The sequence below is a fragment of the Mauremys reevesii genome, linkage group 18 (genome assembly GCF_016161935.1).
Source record: "Mauremys reevesii isolate NIE-2019 linkage group 18, ASM1616193v1, whole genome shotgun sequence".
In the NCBI taxonomy this organism is placed as follows: domain Eukaryota; kingdom Metazoa; phylum Chordata; order Testudines; family Geoemydidae; genus Mauremys; species Mauremys reevesii.
In genome coordinates this window covers 20537508-20558259 of record NC_052640.1, presented here as the reverse complement: position 1 = coordinate 20558259, position 20752 = coordinate 20537508, and the positions used below count along the sequence as shown (strand labels likewise).

Genomic DNA, 20752 nt, shown 5'->3' with positions numbered 1-20752 from the left:
GCAGTGCACCTCAATGCACCGCTTTGGGGACCACTGAAAAACTGACTGGTTTGAAACCCCGCTATACCGCGACCCCGCATTTAGCGCGATGGAATTTTTTGGATCCCAAAGGTCGCGTTATAGCGGGGTTTCACTGTATCACTGTATTTGGGAAGTGCTTTGGGATGCTTAAGAGTGAGCACTGGATTAAAAAAAATAAAATCTACGGGCAGCACACTGTACATAGCATTGTAGTGGGTATTGGCTCCTTCAAGATTCATTGCTGGAAAATAGACCTACCCCAGCTGTGCTTCCATCTCAGGGATTACAGTGAGGTTGAGCCTGTTTCACTGTCTTGTAACCTGCAGTGCTGAAACCACCAGGGGGGAAAGCATGGAAGGAGCAGTGTGAGCTGATGGAGTGCAAGCTTGTTTAAAGCCCTGTCCCCTCTTCTTTTCAGGAAAAGCCAGCAGTATGATTGTAAATGGTACATTCCACTCACAGACCTCAGCTTCCAAACTGTGGATGAGTCCGAGGCAGTGCCCAACATCCCACTCGTGCCTGACGAGGAGCTGGATGCCATGAAGATCAAGATCTCCCAGATGAAGAATGACATCCAGCGAGAAAAGGTAATGGCAGGTGGAGCCGTCTTCCCCAAGCCCGGGGTGCATGTTGTGTCCCAACGTGGAAGTGGGATGCTGCTGGGGGGTGGGGGTAACTCACTTCCAGAGTTTGTTTGGACAGGTAATGCTGCTAAGCTACGGCACTTGTTTCTGACATGCAGTGGAACTAAACTTTTGGTTACGCATGTAGTGGTTGGGCAGGCAGCGATAGCCAGGCATGATGCATTATCCCTTGTGTGATAGTGTCCTCTGGGCATCCAGGAGTAACAAAGCATCCAGCAGCTAGGCGTTGAATGTTCTCATGGTGTTGGCAGGCCCTGCTCATGGTGCTATGTCTTTGTATACACTTACTGTCGAAGGAGGAATTTGGAGGAATGGGGTAGCTTTTGTGCCGAGGGCACATGAGAGTGGATAAAATGTGATGAGCCTGTTTTTCAGAGATTTCAGCTCTCGGATATCTAAGCACGAGCCTGGGTGTGGCTTTGGTCACATATAAAGATACCTCTGAATTTTCACCATATCAGCAGTGCCTTCTAAGTGTGTTTGAAGCCTAGCGGATTTGGATGCATAAGCAGGTCTATAGATAAACATGTCAACCTCTTTCACTGTAGGCGCTGTAGTTCTAATGTTGTCCCCTCTTCATTTGCTAGACATGCATTTTGTTTGGCCACCTGTGAAGGGAAGAGGGGGATAGATCAGAAAATTGAGTCAAATCTCCTCCTCCACATTGATTCTGGCATGAGACCACCATAATGTGGTCTAATGAGGGACTTCAATCACCCTGACATCTGCTGGGAGAGCAGCACAGCAGTGCATAGACAATCCAGGAAGTTTTTGGAGAGTGTTGGGGACAACTTCCTGTTGAAACTACTGGAGGAACCAACCCGGGGCTGTTCTCTTCTTGACCTGCTGCTTTCAAACAGGGAAGAATTGGTAGGGGAAGCAGAAGTGGGTGGCAACCTGGGCAGCAGTGCCCATGAGACGGTTGAGTTCAGGATCCTCACAAAAGGAAGGAAGGAGAGTAGCAAAATATGGAGCCTGGACTTCAGAAAAGCAGACTTTGACTCCCTCAGGGAACTGATGGGCAGGATCCCCTGGGAGGCCAATACAAGGGGGAAAGGAGTCCAGGAAAGCTGGCTATATTTTAAAGAAGCCTTATTGAGGGTGCACGAACAAACCATCCCGATGTTCAGAAAGAATAGCAAATATGGCAGGCGACCAGCTTGGCTTAACAGTGAAATCTTCAGTGAGCTTATACACAAAAAGCAAGCTTACAAGAAGTTGAAACTTGGACAGATGGCTAGGGAGGAGTATAAAAATATTGCTTGAGCATGCAGAGGTGTAATCAGGATGGCCAAAACACAACTGGAGTTGCAACTAGCAAGGGATGTGAAGGGTAACAAGAAGGGTTTCTACAGGTATGTTAGCAACAAGAAAAAGGTCAGGGAAAGTGTGGGACCCTCAATGAATGGGGAGGCAACCTAGTGACAGACGATGTGGAAAAAGCTGAAGAACTCAATGCTTTTTTTGCCTCGGTCTTCACAACCAATGTCAGCTTCCACACTGCTGTCCTGGGCAACACAGTATGGGGAGGAGGCGAGCAGCCCTCAGTGGTGAAAGAACAGGTTGAGGACTATTTAGAAAAGCTGGACATGTACAAGTCAATGGGTCCAGATCTAATGCAGCCGAGGGTGCTGAGAGAATTGGCTGATGTGATTGCAGAGCCATTGGCCAATATCTTTGAAAACTTGTGGCAATCGGAGGAGGTCTCAGACAATTGGAAAAAGGCAAATATAGTGGTCATCTTTTAAAAAGGGAAGAAGGAGAATCCAGGGAACTACTGACCTGTCAGCCTTACCTCAGTCCCTGGAAAAATCATAGAGCAGGTCCTCAAGGAAACCATTTTGAACCACTTGGAAGAGAGGAAGATGATCAGGAACAGTCAACATGGATTCACCAAGGACAAGTCCATGCCTGACCAACCTGATTGCCTTCTATGATGAGATAACTGGCTCTGTGGATAATGGGGAAAGCAGTGGACGTGATATATCTTGACTTTAGCAAAGCTTTTGATACGGTCTTCCACAGTATTCTTGCCAGCAAGTTAAAGTAGTATGGATTGGATGAATGGTCTATAAGGTGGATAGAAAGCTGGCTAGATTGTCAGGCTCAATGGGTAGTGATCAATGGATCTATGTCTAGTTGGCAGCCAGTATCAAGCAGAGTACCCCAGGGGTCGGTCCTGGGGCCAGTTTTGGTCAACATCTTTATTAATGATCTGGATGATGGGGTGAATTGTACCCTCAGCAAGTTCACAGATGACACTAAGCTGCAGGGAGAAGTAGATATGCAGGAAGGTGGGGATAGGGTCCAGAGTGACCGAGACAAATTGGAGGATTGGGCCAAAAGAAATCTGAGGAGGTTCAACAGGGACAAGTGCAGAGTCCTGCACTTAGGACGGAAGAATCCCATGTACGGCTACAGGCTGCGGACCAACTGGCTAAGCAGCAGTTCTGCAGAAAAGGACCTGCGGATTACAGTGGACAAAAAGAAGGTTAACGGCATATTGGGCTGCATTAGTAGGAACATTACCAGCAAATTGAGGGAAGTGATTATTCAGCACTGGGTGAGGCCATATCTGGAGTATTGCGTCCAGTTTTGCCCCCCCCCCCCCACTACAGAAAGGATGTGGACAAATTGGAGGGAGTCCAGCGGAGGGCAACGAAAATGATCAGGGGGCTGGGGCACATGATTTATGAGGCTGAGGGAACTGAGCTTGTTTGGTCTGCAGAAGAGAAGAGTGAGGGGGGATTTGATAGCAGCCTTCAACTACCTGAAGCAGGTTCCAAAGAGGATGGAGCTAGGCTGTTCTCTGTGGTGACAGATGACAGAATAAGGAGCAATGGTCTCAAGTTACAGTGAGGGAGGTCTAGGTTGGATATTAGGAAACACTATTTCACTAGGAGGGTGGGGAAGCACTGGAATGGGTTACCTAGGGAGGTGGTGGAATCTCCATCCTTAGAGGTTTTTAAGGCCCAGCTTGACAAAGCCCTGGCTGGGATGATTTAGTTGGTGTTGGTCCTGCTTTGAGCAGGGGGTTGGACTAGATGACCTCCTGAGGTCCCTTCCAACCCTAATCTTCTGTGATTCTCTCTCTGTTCTCTAGAGGGCTAACAAGGGCAGCAAGGTCATTGAGAGGTTGAAAAAGAAGCTGTCTGAGCAGGAATCTCTGCTGTTGCTGATGTCTCCCAACATGGCTTTCCGGGTTCACAACCGGAACGGCAAGGTAAGCTGCTCCACGGGTGTCTCTGGGGCCTTGCATACAGGACCAAGAATGAGGCGTAAGGGGCGGGGGTTGTGTGCATGTGCGTGTCACAGTGCCCCACCCAAGGGAATCGGATCTGCTCAAGCATTCATCAGTTTGTAATTCTCTCGTCATCCAGTGGCTCATCTGAAAATAGTCTCCAAGCTGCAGATGTCCAGCCTGTGCCACGCTGAAGGCCATGTTGGCAACTTACCAGGAGCCCAAGGGTTAATTTGCATGTACATTTGCATTTTTTAAAATAATATCAGAAATTCACCCCTCACTCTACTATCTGCCTGTGCTTGGATCCAACCAGATGGGGTGGGAACTGCATCACTTCCCCTGGGATAAAGCCCCACAGCTGCTGCGCCATAGCCTCATCCTTTAGTAAAGTTGCAGGGGGAGGGTACTCATAGGTCTAATTTCATGGCTGTAGACTTCATTGGCCCCCTAGTGCTAACAGACTATGGAGATGCTCTCTTAGCTAGTGGGAGAGGCTCATGGGGTTAGATTTATCTCCAGTGATGTATGTGTGGGGTTATTGGTGACTGTGGTATCTGCATGTACTCGGCAATGGATCGTTTCAAGATCTAGTCACCAGCATTTTCTTCAGCTCATTTCGAAGGCATTTTGGCATCTGTTTCCTTAGCCACACATCTACCTAATCTCCATGGCATGCACTATTGGCTGGCCTGGCCAGAGTAGACAGCAGTCATGGAAGCTCATGCTGCCACAGTCCCAGCGGCCATTAACAGGGTGGTCCTTTGAAGAAGCCCAGGCTGCAGGTGTCCTCAGCAGCGTGCCTTCAGCACCAGCAAGAGGGCGTTCACAGTGCCAGGGTCCCGGCACTGCACGGCCAAAGCAGTGCTGGGAGGAAGCTGGCAGGTGTGCAAGTGGGGTCTGGATCCAGTAACTCTCACTGGGAGGTGGTGAGTCAGAATGACGTGTTCCTTGTTCCCCTGTCTCTTCCTGCATAGAGTTACACATTCCTCATCTCGTCGGACTACGAACGGGCAGAGTGGAGAGAGAACATCCGGGAGCAGCAGAAGAAATGTGAGTGTCCCTTGGCCAATCAGAGCCCTTGTCTTAGTGCGTTCTAGAGACCATCCAGCTGGGTAACCTCCGCGCATATGCCCCTCTACCCTGCCAGGGAGAAGGAGTCAGGGAAGGGATTGTCCAACCTTCCCCTATCCCAGGGAGTTAGCCAGAAGTGGGGAATGGCCCCCTGCCACAAGGAGAAGGAGATGTGTGAATATCCAGGAGACAACACGGATGAATTTATTTTCTTCTCCTGCCCTGTCACTGCAGTTGAAGCCAGTGGAGGTGCTTTTGCTCCCAGCCCCTAGATGTGAATGTCTGGGAGCTAGGGCACAGGGAGAGCTCTCCCCAATGGAATCATTTCTCCCATTGACCTGCCAAAACCAGAGTCGTCTGCCCTTCTGGGGCAGTGAAAGGCCCATCCTGTTCCCCTGGCCTTTGCCTGAAGGGAGTGCTTTATTTTTGGAGAGGGGTTGGCTATCGCTCTATCAGGTGAGAAGAGTCTTTCTTTCATTCTGTGTGCAAGATCCAGAGACTAGTCATAGGACAAGTGAGCCCCTGCATGTGACTGGGCTGAAGCCTCCTGACAGTATGACCAAGGGGCCTGTGCTTGAGCCAGGGTTCCTTCCAACCACAGAAATGCTCCCTTATACCATCTGCTAGCATTGCCCTAGAAGCTTCCGTAAGTACCCCCTGCCTGGGCTTGGGGGAGTGTCCATGGAGCTCTGTGCTCTGGGCAGATACCATTCCCTCTCTGAATTTCCTTGACAGGCTTTAAAAGCTTTTCACTCACGTCCGTGGAGCTCCAGATGCTGACAAACTCCTGCGTCAAGCTTCAGACCGTCCACAACATCCCCCTCACCATCAATAAAGAAGGTGAGAGCGGTTGTCGGTGCCCTCGTGTGGAAGAGCTACAGTCATAACCCAGCCCCTGCCTTTCCTTTACATCCCGCTTGTCCTGCTCTTACCATTCAGGCCTCAAGGCAGCTGTGAGTGGATGGTCTTGTAAAACAGTCCCGATTCTGACCACACTTGAACCCTGAACAACCCAGCTCTGCTGCAGCTAGTTGCTGTAGGAAGATTTGATTGCCCCCAGAAGCTTGCTCTGAGTAGACAAGATGCAGCAAGCAGAGGGAGCGGGCAGGGGAGGGTCTGCTCAAAGGTTCCAGAGTTATTCAGTCCCACAGTATAAATACATACAACCTGTGGAATGTTTGCAGTTCACTTTCTCCCCCACTGCTCCTTTGACAATGAATTCCTGCCCATCCCCTGTGGCTTTTCTCCATCTCCCCCATTGTTATTGGGTGGATTCTCATATTACTTCAGTCGTTATTGTTCCTTTTACTTTCCCCCATCATTCAATGGCCTGAAGTCCCTCCCCCTGTCCTCCTACCACTAACCCCCTAGCCATTGTACCGACAGCAGCTCTGGCCACTAGCCCCACTCCTTCCTCCTGGAGTCCAGCCCCTCTGCTTCCCTGGCACATGGATGTCTGCGGGATTCTCTCTTAGATATATTCTTTAGAATGTGATTTAAAAATGAACAGGCTGGGCATGAGAAAAAGGGGTGAAGTATCCACAGTCCTGCCTATGACTGAGACAGGGTAGGATTTTCAGATGGCATGTTTGTGGTGGGGGAGCTGCTCTGTTCTGTTGAGCTGTCTCCATCCTCCTCAGCTGGAGGCATGAGTGTGAAATTATTTTCAGCTGACTTGTTGAAATTCTTGGAGTGCGTGTTTGACGGGGAGGGCGTTTATAATGAAATGATGAGTGCTACTCCTGAGGCAGCAAAAAGGAGAAATGAAGCAAATGTAGGGAGGCAAAGTGTTGGAGATGCTGGGAGCATGTTTGTGCTGGTTCTCAGTGAGTAGATTTGCAGAGTGGTGCATGTCAGTGTGATGGGGAGTTTGCAGACACGAGTCCAGTATTCAGAAATGCAGCCTGTACATAATCGCTGTGCATCACATGGTTTCTCTGTAAGAGTCCGGGGCGTGGGCAGTCTGGCCTACTGGTCGTTACTGGGCTGGTGTCATGAAGCCAAGGGCTGCCCACAAGGCGGTAGTTGGAAAGCAGGGATCAGAGTAGGTGCAAGAACTGAAATAAATAGGCAAGAGTGAGGGTCAGAGTCGGGCCAGGGGCAGAGACTCAGGGTCAGGAATAGTTACCAGACTGGAGTCAGGAGGCAAGAGTCAGCGACAGGCCGGAGTCGGAGGCCTAAGGTCAGACAGCAAGGCAAGGTCTGGAGCTGCAGCAAGGCAGGATTCTGCCTGCTTGCTCAGGCAACTTGTTGGAGCACCTCTAGGGCTAAGTAGTAACCGTGGGCCAATCAGACGGCCGCAGGGTGCTGTTGCTCTGAACACTTTGGGCGGTACTTCCTGCCGCACCTAAGCTCCACAGTGCTCCTAGGCTGCAGCTCTGCCTGGTGACCTGCTGGTGATGGGGGAATGTCAGCTGCCCCAGGCTCCACAGACCCAGGTTCTAGTCCCGCAGATCCTTACAATCTCTGACTCTTATGCCAGGCCAGTGTTAAAGGGATGCCAGCAGCTTAAGACTCACTCTTCTGTCTGAAAAGTTTTACCTACTGTGGTTACAAGTAACAGCTAAAATCAGTGTCGCTGACAGATTGGAGAGAAAATCCTCAACGGAGAGATAAGAAAAGCTGAGTCGGATCTAAGTTTTTCCCTACTCTGCCATTCCACTCTGACTGAAATTCCTTCACTGCTCTGTACCTGTTTCCTCTGCAATCCTTGTCTGTCTCGCCTATTAAGATTAGAAGTTCTTTGAGACAGGAACTCTCACTTATTCTGTAGCGTGCCCAGCTCACTGGGGCCCTGATCTCACTTAGGACCAGCAGGTGCTGCTGTAATATAAAAATACTTTTCAGTTTTCCTTTGTGCCGTTGACAGCCCTTTGTGTATCGTCAATTTCGCTTCTTTACCCGCATAGTCAGTTGGTTTCTTCTGTTGTTTGGGACTTTCACAGCAATGCTGGGAGAGATGAAAAATTTAAAAATAATGAAGTATGATTGTAAAAACTCCAGAATTGTCAAGAGGAGTCTGGGAAAGGAGTGGTACCTGGAGCAACTTACAACTCCTTTCTTAAAAAAACCTGACTAGATGTCATGTTCCTGCTACCGGGATTAGACACTTCATCTTCCACTCTGCAATCTCTGTGATGTAAATCTCCTCCTTCTTCCCCTTTGCCACCTCTGTGAAGCTGAACTAAAATGTCTTGGGTCTTTTGTACAGATGACGAATCGCCCGGGCTCTATGGATTCCTGAATGTCATTGTTCATTCTGCCACGGGGTTCAAGCAGAGCACAAGTGAGTTGCAGATCTGTGACGTGCAAGTGGGGCTCTGTTAGGGCCAAAGGACAAGAACGGGGTACTCTGGGCATGGAGACGTCAGTTTGGGGATACAGGGTTTGGTGAAGAGTCAGTTTGGGTGATTGGGAGTGGGGGATTAGTGTACATTTAGGGGATGCTGACTAGCTTTTTGTAGGGATAAAAGCTCTCAAATAGACCAGGCTCCAACACAAATCGTTTCACTCTTACCCTATTTTCTGTCATTTTTCTTACTGTATGTGCTGCTTACCCAACAGTTCATGGGTAAATCGGCTCTTGCTCCCTCATTGCCCATTTTCCAACCCTGTTTGATCCTGCAGTGAAATCTCAAAGCTCAATCCCTGATCTCACAGTAACAACATCTATGGTAATAAACACTGGATTAGGAGTTCACTGGCGGATCAAGCAGGAGGCAAAGCTGAGCAGTGTGTGGGGTGGGGAGAGCGTCCTTGTTAAAATACACACACACGCTTTCTGCAGCAGCTAAGGTAACTCGGGAAGATCCCAATCCAATTTCCACTGAAGTCAGTGGGGTCTTCCTTTGGGCTCTGCTGAGCATTGGAATGGACCCTAGCTTCCAGGGCGCCCACGTTTCTCTCTCTCTCTCTGTAACTGCACACAAAAACAAATCTAAGAAAAGGGGAGACAAAGTGCCCTTTCTGCTAAGCGACAGAAATGCACCTTCTGGCTGAATTGAGGAATGTGTGCCAGTACCAGGGAGGACGCATTAAGGGCCTCTCTGTGCTAAGGACACTTACGCTGCTGTGGTTACACCAGCGTAATTACACCCATGCTATGTAGCTGCAAACCCATAGTGTAGACCCATTGCACAGTGTAATACAGGCCATGCACCAGCACAGGGTAAGCTGCATTACACAGCCCGTCTACATTGATTGTTTGCACTGGTGTAGCTACATTGGTTCCAGTGTCCTCCGTATAGAGAGGCCTTTAGGTGAGAAAGCATCTAGGAAGAAATGCTTATAGAAAAAGATTGTGGTCATCTTAACTGATTCTGTGTCTCGCCTCCAGACCTGTACTGCACATTGGAGGTGGATTCCTTTGGATATTTTGTGAACAAAGCTAAGACCAGAGTGTACAGGGACACTACGGAGCCCAATTGGAATGAGGTGGGTATGGATAGTTCTTCATGTGATTTATCAGACATGCTGGGCCTTGTTTATCCCCTCGGGGCAGAACATTTGCAAATGAAGTGGCTGTTTGGTTTGCAATCTGTACTGCATGACCTGGACCCTTCTCACATGTGCAGCACATCTGGTTCCCGTCGTTTCCTCTGGGCTCTCACCATTTGTAGGAGGTTTTAATCTTTGGAGACTCACTGATGAAATGAATGTGTCAGCAGCAGATGCCCTTTGCGTGATCAGCCAGCTGATTGTACTGCCCGTGTGTGTGTGTGTGTATGTGTGTGTGTACTTTAAAAAAAAAAAAAATCTCTGGCAATACACTGAATAAGGAAGTATTTTTCGAAGGGGAGGGTACAGTTATAAACTTAGCTTTCAGCATCCTGCTTCTTTATAGCAGGCGTATTTTAAACCTAGTGTAATTAAACACAAGAAATACAGGACCATCTATTTCTTTCAGTGGTTCACCACTACAATATATTGAAACTTGACCAAGGGACACCTCCAGAGTGTCCCCCAAGTGGGCTCAGTACTGTTCTGCTTGATCTCTCTTTAAGACCCACTCCATTAGATGAGAGATCGTTGTCAGTCCCTTGAGTGGTCCCTTCAGATTCTGTACAGCCTCACTGAAACCAGTCAAATATCCAAAAGAATCTATCTCCTTGCTAACTAATTGCTGCTCTTCCCCTTCTCCTTCCCCTTGCTGCAGGAGTTTGAGATCGAGCTGGAGGGATCGCAGACCCTACGGATTCTGTGCTATGAAAAATGCTATAATAAAACCAAGCTCACCAAAGAAGATGGAGAGATCACAGATCGAATCATGGGGAAAGGCCAGATCCAGGTAGGGCTTGCTGTTATCCATTCCTAAGCCCTGCGCTAGGATAAACAATGGAGCTTTTGAATCCTGGAGCTCCCTTGTCTCTGCTAGAGAATGCGCCGAATTCTGGAAGTCAGGCAGCCAGGTTGGGGATTCTTTGAGACACAGCTGGGAGGTTAAAATGTGACACTGGCCCTTTTTATACTCCTCTGGCCCCAGCGTTGGTGGCATTCTGCAGGGGGTTTATTGTTGGAGAGAATTGGGTGATTCATCTTCTGTCATGTCTCAAATCCTCCCCGGAGAATTCATGGTCACAGCTCAAAGTCACTGAGGCCTGTGTGCTCCATTTGCACGGGGAAAGAGAGAGTGAGGAGAGTGGCTTTGTGTGTGAGACATGACGGTGGCCTCTATCAGTCCAGAGAAAATGCTATCTGCCCTACAGTACATGCCGTGAGTGTACTGATGTGATGGTAAAACCAAGCAGGACATACCTGTTGCCCTGACAACAGCCATGTTCAGAACTTTGTGTCCATAACAACAGGGTACATCTAAGATTTAAATGGGCTGTTTGACCTCTTCTTCATTGAGAAGCAGCGTGTAGCATTTCTGTGTGTTTTGCAAGTACCAGAGGGTTGGAGAGATGATGGGTTGGCAGCAAAAGGGGCTGATGCTCCCAGAGAATTCATAGAATCATAGTACTTAAGATCAGAAGGGACCATTATGATCATCTAGTCTGACCTCCCACAAGATGCAGGCCACAAAAGCTGACCCACCCACTCCTGAAATAATTCTCTCCCTTGACTCAGCTGTTGAAGTCCCCAAATCCTGATTTAAAGACTTCAAGTAGCAGATAATCCTCCAGCAAGCGACCCCTGCCCCATGCTGCGGAGGAAGGCGAAAAACCTCCAGGGCCACTGCCAATCTACCCTGGAGGAAAATTCCTTCCTGACCCCAAATATGGCGATCAGCTGAACCCCGAGCATGCGGGCAAGACTCTCTAGCCAGACACTCAGGAAAAAGACTTTCAATATCCCAACATTGACCCTCGGTACTAATTACCAGTGGTCGCACGTTATTGACCTATTGACTAAATCACGTTATCCTATCAAACCATTCCCTCCATAAACTTATCAAGCTTAATCTTAAAGCCAGAGAGGTCCTTCGCCCCCACTGTTTCCCTCGGTAGGCTGTTCCAGAATTTCACTCCCCTGATGGTTAGAAATCTTCGTCTAATTTCAAGCCTAAACTTCCCAACTGCCAATTTATATCCATTTGTTCTCGTGTCCACATTAGTACTGAGCTGAAATAATTCCTCTCCCTCCCTGGTATTTATCCCTCTGATTATATTTAAAGAGAGCAATCATATCTCCTCTCAACCTTCTTTTGGTTAAGGAAAACAAACCGAGCTCCTCAAGTCTCCTTTCATACGACAGGCTTTCCATTCCTCGGATCATTCTAGTGGCCCTTCTTTGTACCCGTTCCAGTTTGAATTCATCCTTCTTAAACATGGGAGACCAAAACTGCACACAGTACTCCAAATGAGGTCTCACCAACCCCTTGTATAACGGGACTAGCACCTCCTTATCTCTACTAGAAATACCTCGCCTAATGCATCCCAAGACCGCATTAGTTTTTTTAACGGCCACATCACATTGCCGACTCATAGTCTTCCTGCGATCAACCAGGACTCCGAGGTCCTTCTCCTCTTCCGTTACTTCCAACTGGTGCGTCCCCAGCTTATAACTAAAATTCTTGTTAGTCATCCCTAAATGCATAACCTTACACTTCTCACTATTGAATTTCATCCTATTACTAATACTCCAGTTTACAAGGTCATCCAAATCTCCCTAGAGGATATCCCGATCCTTTTCCGAATTGGCAATACCTCCCAACTTTGTGTCATCCGCAAACTTTATCAGCCCACTCCTACTTTTGGTTCCAAGGTCAGTGATAAATAGATTGAATAAGATCGGACCCAAAACCGAACCTTGAGGAACTCCACTGGTAACCTCCCTCCAGCCCGACAGATCACCTTTCAATACGACCCGCTGCAGTCTCCCCTTTAACCAGTTCCTTATCCACCTCTGGATTTTCATTTCGATCCCCATCTTTTCCAATTTAACCAGTAATTCTTCATGCGGTACCGTATCAAACGCCTTACTGAAATCAAGATATATTAGATCCACCGCATTTCCCTTGTCTAAAAAATCTGTTACTTTCTCAAAGAAGGAGATCAGGTTGGTTTGGCATGATCTACCTTTCGTAAAACCATGTTGTAATTTGTCCCAATTGCCATTGACCTCAAGGTCCATAACTACTCTCTCCTTTAATATTTTTTCCATGACTTTACATACTACAGATGTTAAACTAACAGGCCTGTAGTTACCCGGGTCACTGTTTTTCCCCTTCTTGAAAATAGGAACTATATTAGCTAATCTCCAGTCAAACGGTACAACCCCCGAGTTTAGAGATTCGTTAAAAATTATCGCTAACGGGCTTGCAATTTCACTCGCCAATTCCTTTAATATTCTAGGATGAAGATTATCCGGGCCGCCTGATTTACTACCATTAAGCTGTTCAAGTTTGGCTTCTACCTCAGATACTGTAATTTCCAACCCCGCACCTTCATTCCCATCAGTCACTCTGCCACTATTCCTAAACCCTTCATTAGCCTCATTAAAGACCGAGGCAAAATATTTGTTTAGATATTGCGCCATGCCTAGTTTATCCTTAATCTCCACTCCGTTTACAGTTTTAAGCGGTCCCACTTCTTCTTTCTTGGTTTTCTTCCTATTTATATGGCTAAAAAACCTTTTACTATTGGTTTTAATTCCCTTCGCAAGGTCCATCTCTACCCGGCTTTTGGCCTTTCTCACTGCATCCCTACACCCTCTGACCTCAATAAGGTAGGTTTCTTTGCTGATCCCTCCCATCTTCCACTCCTTGTATGCTTTCTGTTTTTTCTTAATCACCCCTCTGAGACGCTTGCTCATCCAGCTCGGTCTAAAACTGCTACCTAAGGACCGTTTTCCCTTTTCTCGGGATACAGGCTTCTGACAGCTCCTGCAACTTCAACCTGAAATAATCCCAGGCGTCTTCCGCCTTTTAGATCCCTAAATATGTTAGTCCAATCCACTTCCCTAACTAGTCGCCTTAATTTAGTAAAGTTAGCCCTTTTGAAATCGTAAACCTTAGTCTCAGATGCAATTTTGTTTATCCTTCCATTTATTTTGAACCGAATTAGCTCATGATCACTCGAGCCAAGGTTGTCCCCTACAACCATTTCCTCAACAAGGTCCTCACTACTCACCAAAACCAAATCTAAAATGGCATCCCCCCTCATCGGTTCAGCTACTACTTGATGAAGGAATTCATCAGCTATCACGTCTAGGAAAAGCTGAGCCCTATTATTATTACTAGCATTTGTTCCCCAATCTATATCCGGGAAGTTAAAGTCTCCCATGATCATACAGTTCCTATTAGTATTTACCTCCTTAAAAACATTAAGCCATTAAGCTGTTGCAGGATGGGGGCAGGTTGAACATGTTGTATTATTCCCTCTCCTCCTCCGAGTCTCTTCCCTTCTTTCCTAAAATAACCACTCTGCTGGGATCTATGGTTGATAAGAATTGTTATGGGCTGATTTATTTATTTTTTTTACCAGGTCACTGAATGCTCCTTTTTAAAATCAGGAAATACTCCTAATATAACAAAAGAAAGTAGTGGGGATAAACTTGTGGAAATTGTGATTAGTGATGTCAGCATTTGCGCCTTTTGCTATTTTGAATATTTGTTTTCTTTCAAGACTTTTCCAGAGGCTTTTGGTTTATGTCGTTGTTTTCACTTAATAGCCTCTGGAGCTTTGTGATGTCATTATCCAGGTCAAAGTCTGCCCTCGGTTGAGATGAACACTGTTCCGTGGAAGCCAGTGGGAGGGGGGTGAGCTTTTCCACAGGCTCCTTGAGCCTAGCCAGCCTGGCCTCTCGGAACAGTCAGAGTCACGTCCACATCCTCCCATTGAAAAACTAGGAAAAAAATTATTTTGGCTAAAACCACCATGTGTTCTAAACCATTTATTATAAACCATTTATTATTATTGTAAATCTGCAACTTCCCACTACTGGTATTTGTGACTCACCAAATTCTGTGTAGCAGAGACAAAGACAATGAGCTTAGGAGACTGTGAAATTTTTATTAGCTCTGTCTGTTACATAATGGTAGAGGAGGAATGAAGGCTGTAAATTGTCCATGTGTGCAGAAAATTGTAGAGGCTTCCAAGAACAGGCAGCAGTTTAATGGCTCCCATTGCTCATATGTTCCTTTCCTATGGAATGTTTTACCTACCTCTTCTACGTCCACATGTAAGAGCTTTATTATTGGTTGTAGACTCCAACTTTTCCCCAGATTTTATGAGCCTCAGAACTTTATTGTGAGTGTGCTGCTTGTGAACCTAGCAGGAAAATCCCCCTCCTAGGGCCCCTTCTTTCTGTCCTCGGAAGGGCAGCAAGCCGAACAGCTCTTTAACGCCCTGTGTATGCACAGACATGCCTACCTACCATGTCAGATGCACTGATAAATGAAGTGGCGACAGAAGATGTGCTTCTGCAGCATTTCTCAAATGCAGCCACTGTGGCTGCATGTGGCCACCAGTGGCTTTTCTTGTGGCCACAGCCTTCTAGGCAGTGCTATGGGAAAGGGTGCAAAGCAGTGGTCCCTCCCACAGGGCCACCAGCAGGGGTTGGACCCTGCCCCCCTCTGGAGAGACAAGTGCTGGAGAAGCGGGCAGCTAGTGAGTTTCCTGGGGATGGTAGGGCCAGGCTCCAGCCCTGGTGTGGGGGCAGGCAGCAGGCTCTGGCCACGGGCCTCCAATCCCCAGCTGTGGGGCTCACACCCCCATCGCCCTGGGCCCCGCTGCCTCCGCCAGCCCATCATGTTTCCTTCCCCCACTTACCCCCTACCGACCTCCCCATCCAAGGCTTAATTTGTCCCCGGGCTTGCCAGGACTGAGCAAGTCTGCTGCTGTGAAAAGTGATATTTATATGTTTGTTAATAGCACTTTTCACAGCAGCAGACTTACTAGCTAGCAAGTCTTTTTAAAAAAGCAAGCAAAAACCCCAAAGTAACAACAACAACAAAGACAAGAACCCGCAGAGCACCTTATTTGTGTTTCTATTCTGTTCAGGGCCAGTAAAGACTAGCGACGACGACGTTATTTTATTACTGAGTCTGCAAAATGTTTCAATAAATTACAATGATTTGGCTGTGTATATGAGCATGTTTATTTCTTTTTCCTAAAGTTAATTAAGTATTTTAGGAAAAATTTGTCAGCGCAGCCACCAGCAAAAGTTGGTCGCACTTTAAGGTCCCCCAAAAATGTGTTGTGAGAACCCCTGTTCTAGGCCACAGTGCAGGGATGGGGGACGGTGTCAGGATATTGTTTCTTACCTTAGCAGGGAACTCCTGGTTTAGTTACATGGAGACTGTCAGCTCCACTCATCTCTAGCTAAGATTTTTTCCCTCTCCATTCGGCCCTTTTGCCCTCTGGATTTTGCCCTTCTCCATCTGGCAGACTCATTTCCCTGCGTCTCTAGCTCTGCAGGAATTAACATGGATGCCTTTTGTTTACGCTTCTGCCTCTGCATCCGGGTGAGTGAGGATGTCAGCGAAAATATGCCCAGCCCTGGGATAGGCTGCAAGAGTGAATGGACGCTGTGCACTGTGATCCAGCTCCTAAAACCAGTACAGTTCTGAACAATAGTTATTTTCTCTGCATGAGCAGCTCAGACAAGCCCAACCCTCTTTTCCCCCCAAAACAGTGCTGGAAGATGTGGGGGTGGGGGTGGGGAGGAGGATGTGACCTTAGAGCCCAAATATTCTGATGCCCTGACAGCGGTTTGCCAATATTCCTCCGTTGCCATGCAAGACCATCACCCTTATCTGTTTCGTTATCTGGGCTGGCTTGTTGAATTGCACAGGGCTATCTCCCTTCCTCTCTCTGTTATTTAGACCTACAGATAAATGTTTTTCATGCAAAACTAACAGTCACAGGCTGCAGCCCCTAAGATCCACCTCCAAAACCATTTACACACTCAAGTTAATTTCAGAAGCTTGACCATGCGGAACAGCATCTCAGCAATGAAAAGAGGGTGGAAATGAAGAAACCTCTGGGTCATGCCTAAAGGGCAATGGGGGAGGGGTTAACATGTCAGTGGTGAGCTCTAGGAAGAATGGGTCCAGGCAGGACTGGGTACTTCCAGAACTAAGGAGCCACAGACAATACAGTTTCCCATTAGTTACAATTAGAAATCGCTGGAGTGTGAAACTGCCATGGAAATTCAAGAAAGGGAGGAAGTAATATGAATAAATAACGTAAAATGCACTAACCTGAAAGGAGGCGTTTCTTGTTTCCTCCGCTTCCCTCTTCCATCGATTCCTCTTTCAGTCCTTCTTCGTTCTTCCCTTTCTGTATCTTTCCTTTGCTCTTTCTCTGAAAAGCCAATGCACTGTGTGTTGGGTTACTGAGCCAGACCAGAGCCTCTTCTCCTGAGTCCCTGGCTTACCTTCCCCACCACCCCATGTCCTGCTGTGTCTCTGCCACGGGCCTCTTTCCCCTGCATTCCTAATTTGGGTCTCTTCTCCTTTTGCCTGACCCATGAGGTACTAAGTGCCCTCAGCTCCCATTTCCACCACTTTCTCCTCCTCCTCTTCCTCCTTGTTGTCATCATTTTTACTTAAATGGGTGCCACGGCTCCTCGGCTGCTTCTGGGCCGGGGTCCTTCCTGCAGAAATCCCTGTTGTGCTGAGCTGGTTTGTGCTGTTGTGATCTGTGCAGGCTGTAGAGAGGAATTTGCTTGGCTCATTTGCATTTCACTTTATAGCTCACCACAAGGAACACCAAGGAACAGGCAGCTGTGAAACTCAACGGGGCAATAGAGCAGTTCTGTTCACACTGCAGCTGAATATTTGCTAGCAACAGCAGAGTTTAAAGGTGGTCCTGGCCTGCTTTCCCTGAGCAATGAGGAGAACTATGCCAGACTCTGCTATAGACTGTCTTTCCTACCTCATAGGAGAGAGTCTGTAGCAGGTCTGCCCTTGTCCTCTTTGGTTGTGGAAACATGCCAGACACACGTTTTGACTGATTCAGGAGATGTGTGGAGAGATCCCTGGGTATTAAACCAAGTTTAATGAAAGTTGCACCCAGTCTGAAATCATGGCAGAGGCAGCCTTCTCTAGGAGCCAGCCTCAGACTGACGGCTTGTGTTGTGGCCTAGTTCGTTCAGAGCAGTTGCCGGCAGGTGGGGGGCACATCATCTGCAGATGTTGTTCTCTTCCTGGATGTTCCATTTTCCAGGTCATTGATCAATAAATCAGACCTCAAGCCAGTCAGTTTGACCCTCTGCTTGTCACCACCCCGCTCTGTGCTGAAGTGTCTCACTCACAAGCACCCTTTGTCTTCATTCTCCAGGCCAGAACCCGGTCTGCTCCAGCTGCCCTTTCCCCACGCTGGAGGTCAGCTGTCTGCACGCTCCAGTATTGCGAGCTTGCTCAAAGCTCGGTAGATTATGTTCTCTGCTTGCCCTTGGCCCTGTTATTTCCTCCTCTGGTGATAGGCCTGATCTTCCTGTCTTGCTCAGCAGCACCAAGTGGTTTTGTTTTTATTTCCCCCAGGTCTCATTCTTTTATTTGTTTATCCCAATAGCACTTTAAATAACAATGTGAAAAGCACTTTAACCTTGAATTTTTAGGATTATATAATATACAGGGATGGCACTTACCACCTAACCTTGAATTTCTCATGCACCTTCCTCCCAGCTTCCTCTCCATTGAGTACACACTGTTCTGTTTGGAGAGGTTCCAGCCTGGGGGGAGTAGGAGTTCTTCCAACCCAGAGTTCAAGGGTGGGGGGAGCATGTGTTCAAGTGGGGGGGTGGAGGAAGGGACAGGCAGCAGAAGCTATTATATCAGCCTTCAGCAGGCACCAGGGCTCACTCACAAAGGGCAATCGTCCATCTGGCTGTTGCCTCCAAAGAGTACTTGCCTGAGGTCGCTGACGGTCCTAACCAGCCATATGCCGTGTGCTCTGGAGACAACGAAGAAGAATGCAGTTGGCTTATGCTTTGAAACATCTGTTGACTTGCATTCATCTTGCCAGACTGGTGTGAGTTAGTAATTGTGAGCCTCAACTGATAATGGAGGAAACGCTAAGTGGGGCCTGCTGGTACCACCCCTGTCTTATAGCTTCTTGTGTAAATATTCGGAACGCCCAGGCCCACTCTGAGTGCTAGCACCCAACTCTCTCTTGCCCCCTGCCCTCCCCAAACTTAGCCACTGCTTCTACGTTATGAATACCCACCATTGTAAGGTGCAGGGCAAAAGCACAACCTGGTCAGAGAGCCTTGGCCTTATTAAACATGGGAGAGATCATCAGAAAGGCCATTTCAGCAGAGTCCTTAGTGAAAGGCCATTGCAGTTGGCTGGGCTCAGCTGTGTTGCACAGGAAACGAAACGCTTCAGAACTGGTTTCCTCCTGAGCCTGGGAAGGGAATGTGTTTTGTTGAAAGAAACCTCTCACGCTGCAAAATTCTTCCAGCTTGGAAATTCTTGCGGCGTGGGTGGGAATGACATAGATCGTGGCTGCCTGGCGGTGACATGGCCAGCCTGACAGGAGGGGGCAGGCCTTCCGGAAAAAGTCTCCTCAAAAACCTCTTGGCTAAGTGTAGAGTCTGGGGCTGCTGAAGTAACAGCGACTCGGCACAACTAGCCTTGTTAACTTCAGACACAGTGCAGCCACGATGTGGGAACTGCTGGTTGCCGACTACACTATGCAAGGGATCTTCAGATATTTCTACCAGAGCTGTACCTATCGGAGCCAGGCAGATTCAACGGGGAAACGCACACATGCCGGCAACACCACGCTGTGGACTCATGTCCGTAACAAAGTACGCAGAGAAAAGGTGGGCTTGACTCTCTCGCCTCCTCTTCTTATCTGGGGTCTCTGAAACATAGGAGAAGGAGAAGCTTTTCTCTGTGGGCTTTCATGTATGTAACTGACAGCAGCATCTTTCCGTGTGTTGGAAGTGGGGATTAGGGTTTAGGAAAAGGAGAGGCTGAACATACTCGGTAGAATCAAGGATACTGTGGGTTGCATCACTCCTGCTTGTCTAGCATTCATCCTCCACTGTGCAGTGAGATGCTAGTGCTGTTATATTGGGGGGGGAGGGCAGGGCTGATGGGGTATCGGATTAGAGGTAGTTACTAAATTCCTTTTCATTTGTGCATGAAGGTGTATTTGAACCTGTGTGTCTCAAGGTGAAAGGTTAGTGCACTCACCCGCCCCTTGCCTTGCATTTTTCAGGGAATAGACTTTGGTATTGCAAAACCATGTCGGGAATCAGATTCATTTTGTCAGGTTCTAATTGCTGGTATAGCTCCATGTTCAAACTGTTGTTCCGTTTCTGTAAGTTCAGTCTGAGCCAGTTGTGGCTCTTTGGAGGTGAGTGTTTCACAGATATCACCGACCTTGCTGGGGGATGTTCCTATAGAACCTGATAAGCTATTTCCCAGCCTTGGAACTTTCCTGTTGAAAGAAATCAAGCTAGGTTAGAAATGGAGACCCAGGATTTCATTTCCGAGCATGGGTTTGATCAGTGGAGTCTTGTAACAGGGGTCACTCTTTCAGTTTCAGGTGCATTTTCTCCCTTTGTGTTGGAGCTGAAGTGAAAAAGAATAGGGCAGGCCAGAGTAAGACACTATATCTGCCTGCTCCTGTGATCTCTGGGCTGCTTTCCCATTCAGCTCTTCTCTGGCTTCATTCCCAAATCAGAGCAGGATTTAAAAAAGTGGTAATTTCTTTCTGAGCACTGTGTGTGCTTAATTTCTTTGGATTGCATGTATACGTCCTCCTGGATCACCCCATAGTCCTCCTCCATTCTCTCACTGTCAGACCCAGCATTGGGTCATCATGTCTTTGGAGCCCAGGAGAACTGGATGTAGCTCCTTTTGGAAACTGTCCCAAAGCTCCGGTGCTAGGGAAGCTTGATGGAGATGCTGGCGAAGCACTCTTTCAAGCCCCACTCCTCACTTCATCCTGGGGCTGAGAATCATGATTCCACAGTACTCCCGCCCTGCCTGTCTCTGGGAAATTGTGATCCAGATTCCCCTCTCGGACAGATTGTAGCATTTGGCCTCCTGCTTGCATTTGAGGCAGTGTAGAAGCCATAGCGCCTGGGGGTAACTCTTGGAGGGAATGTGCTTCAGGCAGCATAATCTCTGCCACATGTCCTCTGCATGTAGACTGCATCATCTGTTTGGACGGGGTAGCAGACTTCTCTCTCCACTCCCAGAAAGCTCTGTGGGCTGGTACAGAGGGGGAAACAGCAGAGTGCAAGAGCTGAAGACAATCTGACTGTAAGGTGGATGAACTTAGTAAACCCCCAAATCAGAGGCTTTTAAATAAATAAATGAGAACACCCTACAGCATGGGGGAAGGAGAGCGCTTGATACGGAGTA

At 47.8% G+C, this 20752-nt stretch overlaps 1 protein-coding gene across 4 annotated transcripts in view; it reads left to right on the top strand.

Moving 5' to 3' along the window:
- BCR (BCR activator of RhoGEF and GTPase) overlaps window positions 1–20752 on the top strand; it is a 128934-nt gene that overhangs the window by 91246 nt on the left and 16936 nt on the right. For 3 of the 4 annotated variants that reach the window (XM_039505838.1, XM_039505841.1, XM_039505839.1), the window contains exons 10-16: window positions 440–608; window positions 3769–3888; window positions 4884–4959; window positions 5716–5820; window positions 8192–8266; window positions 9317–9414; window positions 10136–10267. In XM_039505838.1, the coding sequence (XP_039361772.1) occupies window positions 440–608; window positions 3769–3888; window positions 4884–4959; window positions 5716–5820; window positions 8192–8266; window positions 9317–9414; window positions 10136–10267 (775 nt within the window). Of the gene's footprint in view, window positions 1–439; window positions 609–3768; window positions 3889–4883; window positions 4960–5715; window positions 5821–8191; window positions 8267–9316; window positions 9415–10135; window positions 10268–18884; window positions 19198–20752 lie in introns of those variants that run through there. The other variant, XM_039505842.1, reaches the window with a different exon arrangement.